The sequence below is a fragment of the Pangasianodon hypophthalmus genome, chromosome 4 (genome assembly GCF_027358585.1).
Source record: "Pangasianodon hypophthalmus isolate fPanHyp1 chromosome 4, fPanHyp1.pri, whole genome shotgun sequence".
Lineage (NCBI taxonomy): Eukaryota > Metazoa > Chordata > Actinopteri > Siluriformes > Pangasiidae > Pangasianodon > Pangasianodon hypophthalmus.
The window spans coordinates 7,614,077-7,628,086 of NC_069713.1; the positions used below are offsets into that span (position 1 = coordinate 7,614,077).

At 48.8% G+C, this 14,010-nt stretch overlaps 1 protein-coding gene across 1 annotated transcript; it reads right to left on the reverse strand.

Moving 5' to 3' along the window:
• Nucleotides 1-903: 903 nt before the first annotated feature.
• LOC128318151 (uncharacterized) lies at nt 904-4,414 on the reverse strand. Its single transcript, XM_053233525.1, is given in 4 exon segments — nt 904-1,065; nt 1,450-1,767; nt 1,859-4,001; nt 4,047-4,414. Coding segments are annotated over 4 exon segments (2,991 nt in total).
• Between the last annotated feature and the right edge of the window lie 9,596 nt (nt 4,415-14,010).

The following is a 14,010-nucleotide window of genomic DNA, read 5'->3' on the forward strand; positions in this document are numbered from 1 at the left end:
CCATGCTGACCTACTGTTCATGAAGTAGTTTTAAAAAAAATTCAAGTTCAGAAATGTTCATTGCATGTTTAGTAATTAAAAAAAATCATTAAAATCATTATACTTATTTTGCTTTGAGTTATTTTCTGCTATGCAGGCACATGGTACTTTGACAAAGTGGATGTTTTTTGGAAACAACAACAAAGACAATAAACGAGTGAAGCAAAACATGAATAATATACAGTAGCTCCACTGATTTCAAAAACATAGGTTTTTTCAATCTTGAGGCCTCAAGATTAATCTTGAGGCAGAAGCTGGACAAGGTAAAAAATGAAAAGTCCATGCTGTAAAGGGTCAGAATATGAACAGTATGTTATACAAACTCCTCTGATGTCTGAGAATCTTCATTTAATTAAATGGTCATTTGTTACAGTTAGTTTTGTTTCATTTTGTTCAGACGCTGGAAAATTGTCCACTGTTTATCCACAATTCTGACAGGAAGAGTCCACATTGGACCAATAAGAACGTCTCCAGGTTACGCATGTAACCATGGTTCCCCGAGGGAACGAGACGCTGCGTCGAAACACTATGGGAACACCTTCAGCGTGACCGCGCTCTGAATAACGTGTAATCAGTCCAATGGATGGGCGACACGTCACGGGTGGGGTGACGTAGCGACCCGGAAGCATAAAAGCCCGAGCGGCAAACACCGCGCTAGCTTCTGAGAAATGAGGCAAGCGCAGCAGGGATGCCGGAAGTGTGGCACTGAGACTCAGCATCTCGTTCCCTCGGGGAACCATGGTTACATGCGTAACCTGGAGACGTTCCCCTTCAGGAACTCGAGCTGCATCGAAACGCTATGGGAACGAGTATGCCCACGCCGCCAGACTTACAAATCCCTGCCTAGTGTGGAAAGGGCACAGCTCAAGGCAATAGGACAGAAGAGCCGGGAGTGGTTCGCATATCCAGGCCATAGAACCTGGCAAACATCAGGGGCGTGGACCAACCTGCCGCGTTGCAGAGGTCCTGCATGGACACACCTGTGAGAAAGGCCTTCGAGGCCGCCACACCTCGGGTAGAGTGAGCCTTGACCCCCAAGGGTGAGGGGAGACCAGAGGACTCATAAGCCAGGGAAATGGCCTCCACAATCCACCGGCTGAGGGTCTGCTTGGTAGCAGGAAGACCCCTCTTCGGGGGACCAAAGCATACGAGCAATTGGTCCGCCCTCCTCCACAGGGCAGCTCTGTGGACGTACGCATCCAGTGCTCGCACTGGGCACGTACAGTTAAGCTTCCGATGGTCGGGCTCCCGAAAGGGAGGAGGACAGAAGGCCTGCAGCACGACCGGCCGTGATGCCGAGGAGGGAACTTTCGGTACGTACCCCGCTCGGGGTTACAAGAACGCTTTGGCCAGACCGGGCGCAAAGTCTAAGTAAGAAGGGGCCACAGAGAGGGCCTGAAGATCCCGCACTCTCCTAAGAGAGAAAATCGCCAAGGGGGGTTCACAGAGAGCCTCTAAAACCAGGGCCAGGTCCCAAGGAGGGACCCGGGATCGCACTGGAGGTCTGAGCCTCAGCGCACCACGGAGGAAACGTGTAACCAGGGGGTGCCTGCCCACTGACTGACCACCGACGGGGGCGTGGTAGGCCGCAATAGCCACCACGTAGACCTTCAGGGTGGAGTGGGTCAGCCCTGCGGAGAGACGGGCCTGCAGGAACTCCAGCACTGTACCAACTGGGCACTGAACAGGGTCGAGCCGGCGGTCTCCGCACCAGGAAGTGAAAATTTTCTGTACAGTTTCCTCATTGAGGGAGCTCTGGACTGGAGGATGGTCTCAACAACCTCGGCTGAGAGACCAGAAGCTCTGAGTTGTGCCCCCTCAGAGGCCACACCCACAGCTTCCACAGCTCCGGGCGGGGGTGAAGGATGTCGCCCCCCGCCTGTGAGAGGAGGTCCCTCCTGACGGGAATCTCCCACGGAGAGCCGTCGAGAAGGGAAATCAGGTCCGAGAACCACGCTCGGCCTGGCCAGAACGGGGCTACTAGCAACAGGCGGACCCCGTCCCAGCGCACTCTCTCCAGAACTCCCGGGAGCAGAGTGACCGGGGGAAAGGCATACAGATGCAGCCTCGGCCACGCCCGTGTCATAGCATCCAGTCCCAGGGGAGCTGGATGAGTCAGAGAGAACCAAATGGGGCAGTGCGACGTCTCCTGCGTCGCAAACAGGTCGACCTGAGCTCGACCGAACACCCGCCATATCTGCTCCACCACCTCGGGGTGGAGTCTCCATTCCCCGGGGATCGGCCCCTGCCTCGACAGGGCGTCTGCTCCCGTATTGAGACGGCCAGGGATATAAGCTGTTCTCAGCGAGAGGAGCTTTCCCTGGGACCACACAAGGATCTGGAGCGCCAGCCTGTAAAGGGGGCACGAACGCAGACCTCCCTGGTGGTTCATGTAATAGGACACTGCCATGTTGTCGGTGCGCACCAACACGTGACGACCTCTTAGGTCCGGGAGAAAATGTTTTAGTGCTAGAAGCACGGCCAGCATCTCCAGGCAGTTGATGTGCCAAGTGAGACAGCGGCCACTCCACAGACCACGGGCTGAGCGGCCACTCATGACCGCTCCCCAACCGGTGAGGGACGCGTCCGTCGCTAGCATTACGCGGCGACCAGGAGCTCCCAGCACCGGGCCCTGAGACAAGAAGCCAGGCTTCCTCCACATGTCTAGAGCCCGCAGGCACCGCCTCGTGACTCTGATCATCCGGAGCGGATTTCCCCTCAGGGAGAACCCCCTGGTCTTGAGCCACCACTGTAAGGGCCTCATATATAACAGGCCAAAGGGTATTACGATGGACGCTGCTGCCATCAACCCCAGCAGTTTCTGGAAATGCTTCACAGTGAGTGATCGGCCTTCCCTCACTCTTGCGACTGCCGTGCGGATCGACTCTATCCGAGCGGGAGACAAACGCGCCTGCATCATGGTCGAATCCCACACCACGCCCAGGTAAGTGGTTCTCTGAACCGGAGAAAGCACACTTTTCCCGGCGTTTAGCCTTAACCCCAGTTTCTTCATGTGGGTGAGAACGACATCTCGATGCCGAACCACCAACTGCTCTGATCGAGCTAATATCAACCAATCTTCGATATAGTTCAGTATGCGGATGCCCTGGAGTCGCATAGGAGCCAGAGCAGCATCCACACACTTCGTGAAGGTGCGGGGTGAGAGTGCTAGGCCGAAAGGAAGAACCTGATACTGGTAAGCTTCACCCCCGAAAGCGAACCTCAGGAACTTCCTGTGTTGGGGAAGGATGGAGATATGGAAATATGCATATTTTAGGTCAATCGTGACAAACCAGTCCTTGGAGCTGATCTGAGGCACGACCTGAGTGACCGTGAGCATCCTGAACTTCAGTCATGCGACTGAGAGGTTCAACTGCCGCAAGTCCAAGATAGGACGCAGCCCCCCATCCTTCTTGGGAACAATGAAGTAGCGGCTGTAAAAGCCGGACTCTCCATCGTGAGGAGGGACCACCTCGATGGCCTCCTTCCTCAGGAGAGTGCACACTTCCTGTCCCATCACCAGAGCCTGCACGGGGCCCACCAAGGTGGGAAGAACCCCGGAGAAACGAGGCGGAGGAAAGCCAAACTGGATTCGGTAGCCTCTCTCTATGGTACGCAGGACCCACTGAGACACATTCGACAGAAGTTTCCACACTGACAAAAAGATCACTAAGGGGATCAGCCTCTCGAGACTGACCTCTGGCATGACAGAAGCGGCTAGCTTGGCGCCCTGGAGCGGCAAACCGACAGGGAACGCCCGGGCTAGCTGCTCGGCAGGCCTCCAAGGAGGCCGCGAGCCTCCCAGACCCGCTACGTTGCCGGGCGGGAGCTGGGAGAAGCGCTCGCCGGAGACCGCTGCGCCCTGAAGCACCGTAGGTGGCAGGGTTCGCAGACTGGCCTCCCGAGGGCCCAGAGCGTGACGGGCACCGTATGATGAGGTGAACGCCGTGCCCTCAGCAGCCCTGGGCCCAAACCGTCAGGGCTTCTTCGCCGCGGCCCTCCTTGACAGAAGAACAGTCCTCAGATCCGTTTTAGTGTCGGAGGGACCAGGCCTGGAGCGCCGTCGAGACTCCCGGTCCCGCCTCGGGGGAGCACGGGAGGCGACGCTCTGTTTCTGCGCCTCCCTATGGGAGGCGACCGTACACGGAGGGGGCTGCCCCCGCCCGGCAGCCCCACGAGAGCAACGAGGGAGAAACCGCTGAAAGGCCGCAGCCTGAGCACGAGCCTGTTGGTACCTGTCGATGACAGAGTCTACCGCGTTGCCGAACAGGCCAGAAGGAGCCACTGGGGCGTCCATAAGAACGACCCTGTCCTTCTCCTTCATGTCGGACAGGGTCAGCCAAAGGTGCCTCTCTGCCGCCACCAGGACTGCCATAGACCGGCCGATAGCACGGGCGGTCTCCTTGGTGGCGCGGAGGGAAAGGTCAGTGGCCCGCCTGAGCTCCTCCAGGTGCTCAGACGGCATCTCCCCCTCATCCAGCTCTTTGAACAGGTCGGCCCGGTACGCCTGTAAGACGCCCACAGTGTGCAGACACGCACCGGCCTGACCCGCTGCCGCGTACGCTTTGCCCACGAGCGCCGAGGTGGTATGCAACGGCTTAGTGGGCAGCACCGGAGCATTCAGGGACGATGCCGCGTCAGGGGACAGATAGCATGCTAGCGTCTGTTCAACCCGTCCTATAACCAGCCACGTCAAGCCCCGCCACGTTAGCATAATGAGAGGCGGCGGGAGTAAATAGACGGGTGGAAAAGGGCTTGTTCCACGACCTCGACACCTCGGTGTGGAGGTCAGGAAAGAACGGCAGGCTCTGGGGTGGAGGTGGCAGTCTGCTGCGCAAAAAGCACTCATCGAGTTTCGACCTCGCCGGCGAAACCCGAGTCTCAGCGAGCCAGTCGATACTCAACTTAGCGACGGCCCGCGAAACCACCTCCAGCAGCTCCTCATATTTGGGAGACTGCGGCTCAGGATTGGCGCCCTCCACGTCAACCTCCTCGGAGGAAGACAGGCGGAGCGCTGGGCCTGCTCCCCGGGGGGAAGAAACCGCAGAGCGTGCTTCCAAACCCAGGGAGTGGACGGTAGATCTGGAGGGTGAGGAAGGAGAAAAGGGCTCGCCCGTCTCCATTCCCTCCGCCAGATCTAGCTGCGAGCCCCACGAATGCAGACGCTGCTCTGCCTCGGCAGAAGCGGGGCCGGCTCCGCGAGGCTCGCGAGTGAAGGCTCCCTCCTCAAAGAGAGCCTTCCGGGAGCGAAGCACGCGCAGCGGCAAACGCTCGCAATGCGAGCAGCCGGCTCCCACGAGAGCCGACTCTGCGTGCTCTGCGCTCTCGCCCGGTTTCAGTTTCGTTTTGTCCTTGGCCTTAGGCATGCCGCAGACAACACAGAAAGACAAACAATGGATAGACAATACCACACAGAGCGCTTGCTGAATGACAGAAAGCTAGCGCGGCGTTTGCCGCTCGGGCTTTTATGCTTCCGGGTCGCTACGTCACCCCGCCTGTGACGTCTCGTCCATCCATTGGACTGATTACACGTTATTCAGAGCGCGGTCCCGCTAAAGGCGTTCCCATAGCGTTTCGACGCAGCTCGAGTTCCTGAAGCGGAACCTATTTTTGTGTCTGTTTTGTACTGATTCCAAGTTGGTATCAAGATTCAGACAGACATTCATTAAATGCCGTGAATTAGTGATTATAGAGATATTGTATTTTGTAGATACAGGACCAGCAAAGAAACAAGAGTGTTATGAAGTTTGGGGAAAATTCGTATCAAGAAATGAGGTTGTCTAAGAAACTTTATAATTCATAATTTTACTTATTAATGCTTTCAATTGCAAAATAAACAAACACAATCAAACCCTCACATGCTTTACAGTTTGGAAAGGTTGATGTGGGGCGTTGCCTATAAACTAATAGGTGATGGAGTCGGGCTGGGTTAAATGTAATGAATAAGTTTGTGTAAGTACGTTAGTCAGGTTCACTGTAAATAGGTGTAAACTATTCCAGGAGTATGTTATAAGGGCATTGTTTTTTTATACAGCAATTCAATTCAATTCAATTTTATTTGTATAGCGCTTTTAACAATGAACATTGTCACATTGAAATATATAAACTCAGGATATAAATTTTCAATTTATGAATTTATCCCTAATGAGCAAGCCAGAGGCAACGGTGGTGACAAAAAAACTCCCTGAGATGAAATGAGGAAGAAACCTTGAGAGGAACCAGACTCAAAAGGGAACCCATCCTCATCTTGGTGACATCTGATAGTGCAACTATAAATAATTCCTTTCTATAACTGTATTTTACATGGTTAGAAAGTGCTGTAGTCCTAAGCCATCGTAGCAAAACTGTTCATATCAATTGAAGTCCAAAGCCATCTTCATGGTTTCTTAGTGGTACCATCCATAGTAGTCTCATGTATCTTTAGACTGTCTGTGTGGGGCAATCCTCAGCAGCTGCGATTGGTTTCCAGGAGATGAGAACTCCAACCAGAAGTAGGGCATCAGGATGGATCAGGCAGGTCCGGATAGCAGAAGTGGTCAGGATCACTGGCATCTCAGGAGTAGCATGTGTAGCTCGACAGAGAGAGAGAGAGAGAGAGAGAGAGAGAGAGAGAGTGAGTGAGAGAGAGAGAGAGAGAGAGAGAAATTGTTAGGTATGAACTGTCACGTAATGGTTAAAGAATATGTACATTATGTGCAGAGTGCAAGCAGGGCCTTTGGCAATACTAGCTATGACAGCTTAACTAAAAAGGAGAGCCAGAAGGTATCAAAGACACGAAGGCGTCCTGGGACATAAAGCGGCCAGCCACTTCACCGTCAACGCATGGTCAACAGCATCATTTATTGTTACTAGTAGCTTTTATTATTTACAAAATAATACTGCAGTGCTTTTTGAAAGCATTTGAATACACAGATTTGGTAGCTGAATATGAATCATAATTATATTCAAAATTCACTGCAGCCTCCACCAGCACTCGATAGATTACTATATCAGCTTCTTCCTTCTGACCATCAGATGTCACTAACATGCAGTGTGTGGAAAAGCTTCACATCTTGAACTCCTTTTGCTGCCATGCGAAATATAAAATAAAATAAAAATCCCCATCAGCATTTTCTTATTTTCTTATTACACGTTGTTTTCTCATAATAACGAGATGCTGATTTGTGCAATAAGTATGAATAAGAATTTGTCTTATGTGCTTATTTGTGCATTTCTATGCATGAAATTACACCAAAATATAAGAAAGAGAGAACAGAACAGAAGACAGCTGTCTGTATACTGTGTTCTTTCATTTTTAAATAAAAAAAAAGGAGAAACAAGGGAAAAAACTTTTTTTTATTTTTGTTGTTTTTCTTGGCACACACTAAAATAGGAAGTTAATTCTTTTCTCATATAAAAAAAAAAGAAAATATTGACTTTTTAAAATTGTTTCAACTTGTATTTGTCCAAAACTCAAATATTTATATATCCAATTATGAAAAAATGCCCACTGGGGGCAGAAACACCTTGTTGATGAGAGAGGGCAGAGGAGAATGGCCAGACTGGTTTGAGCCAGGGGCGTTGCAAGAGTTAAAAGTAATGAATTAATGAATTTTGTGTAAATGTGTTAGTCATGTTCACTATAAATAGATATAAACTATTCCAGGAGTATGTAATAAGGGCATGGTTTTGTTTTTCTTTTTTCTTTATACAGCATTATTTCTTGTTACTAGTAGCTTTAATTATTTACAAAATAAAATTGCATTGCTTTTTGAGAGCATTTGAATTCACAGAATTGGTAGCTGAATATGAATAATAATTATATTCAAAATTCACTGCAGCCTCCTCCAGCACTCGGTAGATTATTATCTCAGCTTCTTCCTTCTGACCATCAGATGTCACTAATGTGCAGTGTGTGGAAAAGCTTCGTGAATGAACTCCTTTTACTGCCATGCAAAAATAATTCCCCTTCAGCATTTTCTTATCACCTTTTGTTTTCTCATAGTAACAAGTATCTGATTTGTGTAATAAGTATCAATAAAAGCCTGTCATATGTGGTGAAATTACACCAAAATGTGAAAAACAGAGAACAGAACTGAAAATGTATCTGTATCTGTATGTTGAAAAAAAAAATGCTCACTGAGGGCCTCTGATGAGAGAAGTCACAGAAGAATGGCCAGACTGGTTCAAGCTTACAGGAAGGCAGTAACTCAAATAACAACTCTTTACAACTGTGGTGAGCAGAAAAGCATCTCAGAATGCACAACATGCTGAACCTTGAGGAGCATTAGCCAGAAAGACCACGTGGGGGTCCATTCTTGTCAGCCAAGAACAGGAATCTGAGGCTACATTGGGCACAGGATCACTGAAAGTGCACAGTTGAAGATTGGAAAAAACAGGTAACGTTTCTCCCATCTTCAACTGTCCAGTAGCCTTCCTGTCAGCTTGAACCAGTCTGGCCATTCTCTCTCTCATCAACAAGGCGTTTCCGTCTGCAGAACTGACAATCATTAGGTGTTTGGTTTTTTTTCTTGCACCATTCTCTCTAAACTCTGGAGACTTGAAAACGTCAGAAATCAGCAGTTTCTGAAATACTCAAACAAGCCCATCCGGCACCAACAAGCATGTCATGGGCAAAGTCATCGAAATCACATTTTTTCTTCATTTTCAGGCTCTTAACCTATATCTGCATGTTTTAAATGTAAACTCATATTTAAAAAATAGTTACTATTCAGGTCTAAAATAGAAAATATAATTTCTGAACTAAATATAGCAATGACAAAGAATTTATTGGTTTAGGACTGTTGCATGAATGGCAGGTTTTTGTCATGTAAAAAATGAAACCAAGATAAATCATGTCAGAAACTTTTCTTGTGAATCTTTTATTGTGAATTTGGGACCTATGAATTAAAGTGAAAAACAATAAGAATCATTTTTGGGGAAAAAAGACTTTATCAAGGCATTCAATCTTTTTGGGTAAGAGTCAATCGGTTTGGCACATCTTAGCAATATTTTTGCCATTCTTCCTTGCAAAAGCATTCTAACTCTGTCAATGGCTGGGCATCCCCTGTACACAACCCTCATCAGGTCAATGCCTATAACCCTCTCCCAATTAATATTTTTCAACAATGAGATCCTGTACCTACTTTGCAGCTCTTTGCGGCCCATGGCTTTTCCAGTTGGATGTTACCAAGAAGATGTCCTATAGGAAAATCCTATAGGAACTGCTGTACTTTATTTGTTGTTAATCAGTCACTTTAATTAATGGCAGATGTATACTAATTAGTATTTAACATGAGTTTGGATGTAATTGTTTGATTCTGGACACTACCACATTCCCAATAAAATATATATATATATATATATGGGGGAGCGGAAGGAGGACGCTTCTCGGGCCACGTCCAGCAGTCCCTGAGGTCGCTGTCTGAAGAGTAGCTTGAACAGGGTAAACGCAGTGGATGCCTGAAGAGTCTCTCGGGCGGCGAAGAGGACGTAGGGGAGGAGCAGGTCCCAGTTTCTACCCTCCTCACCTACCTCCTGGCAAAGCATCAGGGTCTGGTTGAAATGCTCCACCAGCCCATCCATCTGTGGGTGGTAGACGGACATCCTCAGGTGTTTAACCTGCAACAACCGACACAGATCCATCATTAGTTTGGATCTAAATGGCATACCTTGGTCGGTCAGGATGGCCTTTGCAATCCCATATGACTGAAGAGGAGCAGGAGCTCACGGGAGGTGGTCTTTGGGAGAGAACTGCCTCGGGGTATCTGGTGGCATAGTCCATGATAACCAGGATGAATTCATGACCCCGGGCAGATTTTGGCAGTGGCCCTATGAGGTCCATGCCAATCCTCTCGAAGGGGACACCGAAAATAGGGAGAGGGAAGAGTGGCACGGGAGCAAGTTTGTGGGGGCTCATCTTTTGGCATTGGGGACACTGTTGACAGAAGGCCCTGACTTCTGCATCCATGCTGGGCCAAGTGAAGTGGTCCCTCAATTTCTGCAGTGTGTTCTGAGCCCCCAGATGACCCCCCTGGGGATGAGAGTGGGCCAGGTGCGGTCGTTGGTACAGCGTTGGGGAACTACCAGGAGCTAACGAGGTTCTCTTCACCATTCTGTCCTCTGGTAGAGTAATCCCCCTCATACCAGGAAGTGTGTGTCCGGCAGGCGTTGGTCTGGCTGCTGTAGGATGCCCTTGATGACTCGCACCTGCCTCCAACAGTTCTTTAGCTTGGGATCTTCTTCTTTCTTTCTTCTTTCTTCTTTCTGAGAGTGGACGTCATGTGTAAAACACAGCCTGTCAGCCAGGGTTTGTCTAGGGGTCGCGGGGCGGCAGGATCCTGGTCTGTCAGCATGGACATGTCCTGCGGTGTCCCATAGGTGGAGCGAGTGAGCCTGAGTCTCCCCTCCCCAGGGGTTGTGTGTTCTGGGTGATGAGCCTGTGGAGGACGGGGTAGCTCTCGTTGCTTGCCCCTGTCAATCCCCGCCGTTGCAACCGCTCGCTCCAACCGCTCGCTCCAACGCCTCTATCATTTCCCTGGGATGTTGGGCCCCTCTCATCACGACAGCTTTAAGCTCCTCAGGCAGCAGAGCCCTCAGGTACCGGTCCATGGCCACCCTCTCAGCCACTTCAGTGGCGGTCAGGAGCTCAGGCTGGAGCCACCGCTTTGTTATCCATAATAGAGTGTCCATTTGGCTCCATGGGGTGGCTTTGGGGTTGTAGGTCCACCAGCGGAGCTCTGCTGCCGCGCTGGTTGGGGACAGACTACAGCGGAGGAGGATCTCACTTTTGACGATCTCATAGTGGGCTGCTTCCTCATGGTCAGGGCATGGTAGGCCAGCTGGGCCTCTCCTGTGAGGAGTGGAGCGAGGGCTGGGGCCCAGTTCTCCTGCTAAGCGATCCGCTCAAAGGTGAGCAGGAAGGCTTCAACATCTTAGTCAGAAGTGAGTTTAGTCAGGAAGCGCTCGGCCTCCCAGCAAGGGTCGGGGAGGGGGACAGCTGCAGCACCACCGACCCTCTTCTTAAGCTCGAGGAGCTCTTGTGCGGTGGTCTTAAGGCCCCGGGCCAGCTCCTCTGTGTTGGCTTGGTGCTGCAGGCTCATCTGAAGAAATTGCTGGAAGAACTTATCCATTCCACTCTCAATGTGCTGTACTGTCCGCATCCTCCACCAGTGTGACATGCAAGACCTAGACACAAACACAGGCACAGCACAGAGAGTCTCTGAATAAGGGGAACGTGCTCTTTATTCACAGTGAGTAAGGTGCAGTGCAGTGAATTTTCAGGTGTGTAGGTAGAGTCGGGGGTGAGGATGAGTGATGTTAGTGTCGTCTCCGGGGTTGGCGCGGCAATCCCTCTGTAGTGGCGCTTAGAGGCGATGGAGGTTTGGCGGCAGCAATGTTTAAAGTGGCACGAGCATGGCTGGAGACAGCAGGGGACTGTCTTCCCCGCTGACGTCGCCCTCTGCAAGAGAAGACACAGACAAAAGTTAGTGAAGTCACCACCTACCTCTCCTACCTCTCCCACTGCGCTGCTGCGAGCTCCTTTTATCTCCCTCCGGCTCCTCCAGGAGGGTAGATTCGTGCGGCGACGAGGATTGGCTGCCAGAAGTGGAAGGTTGAAAGTGCTCTGCCTCGCAGCCACATGCACTCTCTGTCCAAAACAATGGGGGTGCTGAAGTGGCGCCATCCTGGAGTTTGCATGTTCTCCCCATGCTTTGGGGGCTTCCTCCAGGTACTTTGGTTTCAAAGTATTCCTTTAATACTGCAGTGAAATGTGAACTGCTGGAAATAAACGAAACACTGAGCTGCATTCTGATATGGACGAGACTGATTAACCCAGTATACCTCCACAGACAAACAGAAATCTCATGTGGAGGCAATAGCATCATTTTATTCTAGACTTTAATGTTTTAAATGGTTTATTTATCCAGAGTAATGTTTTCTTATTGCTGATATTTATGTCAGTTTTACATTTCCTTCAGCTCGTGCATAGGAGGAAAAGTTCACACACTGAGGTCGCATCTCAAATGTCTTACTATTTACCTCATATGTTCACTGTGTAGGGTACAACATAAAGGTGTTATAGACACTACTTAGTGCACTAAACACTCAATAAAATGCTAAATGAGATTGACTTTAATAAGTGTCTGTTGTAAATTAAATACTTGTATGTAATTTCACTTTTAGGACACATAGCTCTTTTTTATCTAAATACTAGTATTAATACATCATTTTGTAAAGTACATGACTTTTCTGAAGGCTTCTTTGATTAAACTTGTTGACTTGCAGTTTAGTGCCAAAGTTTTCATCCCTCTCATTTTATGGGTTGAAAAGGAGCAGGGAATCATGGGAAGCTGCACTAATGCTGAAGGAAACCTCAAAACATAGACTAAATAGTCAAGTCAAGTCAAGTGGCTTTATTGTCATTTCAACCATATACAGCTAGTTTGTACACAGTGAAACGAAACAACGTTCCTCCAGGATCATGGTGCTTCATAAAACAACACAGAACTACATGAGACTACACATTACTACGTAAAGTGCATGAGCAAACGTGTGCAAACAGCAAAAGACAGTACAATAACTACTAAAACAGGACAATATCTACGACAGTACAATAACTACTAAAAGAGAAGAATAACTAAGAAAGGACAACAACTACTAAAACAGTAGAATAACTACTAAAACAGGACAGCAACTACTAAAACAGTAGAATAACTACTAAAACAGGACAATGGGCACAGTAAGAGACAGTGCAGCACAGACCAGTACACAGTTCTAGGGTGCAATTGTCAGATATAACAGGTAGACATGTAAATAGAAAAACAGAAAAATAGAAATAGAAATAGAAAAAACAGAAGAAAAAAACTAACCTCAAATGTAAGGTCCCTGGAGGACTAGTGGTTAGGCCATAGCAGTCTCACTGCCATGGCCCAGGTTCAATTCCTGGCCAGGGGACCATCCCCAGCCACTGAGGGTGCACTCCCAGTGCCGGTCCCACACCCGGATAAAATTGGGGAGAGATGCATCAGGCGTAAAAACTGTGCCAAATCAAATATTCGGACCAATGATCCACTGGGGTGACCCCTAATGGGAGCAGCTGAAAGAAGAAGAACGACTAACCTCAAATGTAGCATGTCAAAAAGTATTTTGTGTCACAATTTATTATGTTTTTATAAGCGTCCTTCTGATGTCTGTGTTTCTTCATGTGTAGAAGAAGAACAAGGTGCACCCTTCAGCATTTACCGAAAGGTAAGTTATAGTGAAGAGCTATACAGCTCCATGATGACGTCAAACTGAAAAAAAACTTATAATAACTGTAGATTGTGTAGGCTCAGAGCTCTGATTTAAAAAAAAAGTACTATAGAATTTGACTGATGGTTACTGTAAAGACAAACAGCATCTGTTTATTCCTCAGCAGCTCAGAAACTCCAGAAGAGACTCTGCAAACTGTCTCTCTGGTGGTGAGGGCCTTCCTTGTTGATCCAGAAAAGAAGGAGGAAAAAAAGAAGACAACCCTGCATGGCCAAGAAAGGAAGACTGCAGAAAGGAAGGACACAAAGCCAGATAGCCTGGCCATGGCACTTGCAAAGCTCAATGAGGAAGTGAAGGTGTTGATCGTTTCTTCATACCTGGAATACAAGAAGAGAGTGACAGATCCATATGCATTCAGGTGAGAGATAAAAAGCAGAGAAGTAAAAGCGGAGAAAAAAAGCCTTATTTAAATTCTTAGATACAGTGGAAAGTACAAATTTACTCCTAAATCTCCAGTCCTGCAAATACGCAAACAAAAATGCAAAATATTCAGAGTTCACTATAAACGCTATGCTTCACTGTATCAGGTCTAATATGATGATGCCTGAGGGAAAAGGAATGAGCGGGACTCCGACTCTGATTGAGGGAAAAACAAACAGCACAACTCTGACTCCGTCTGAGGGAAACATTAACGGCACAACTCCGACTCTGACTCTGACTCTGCCCTCCATCACAGTC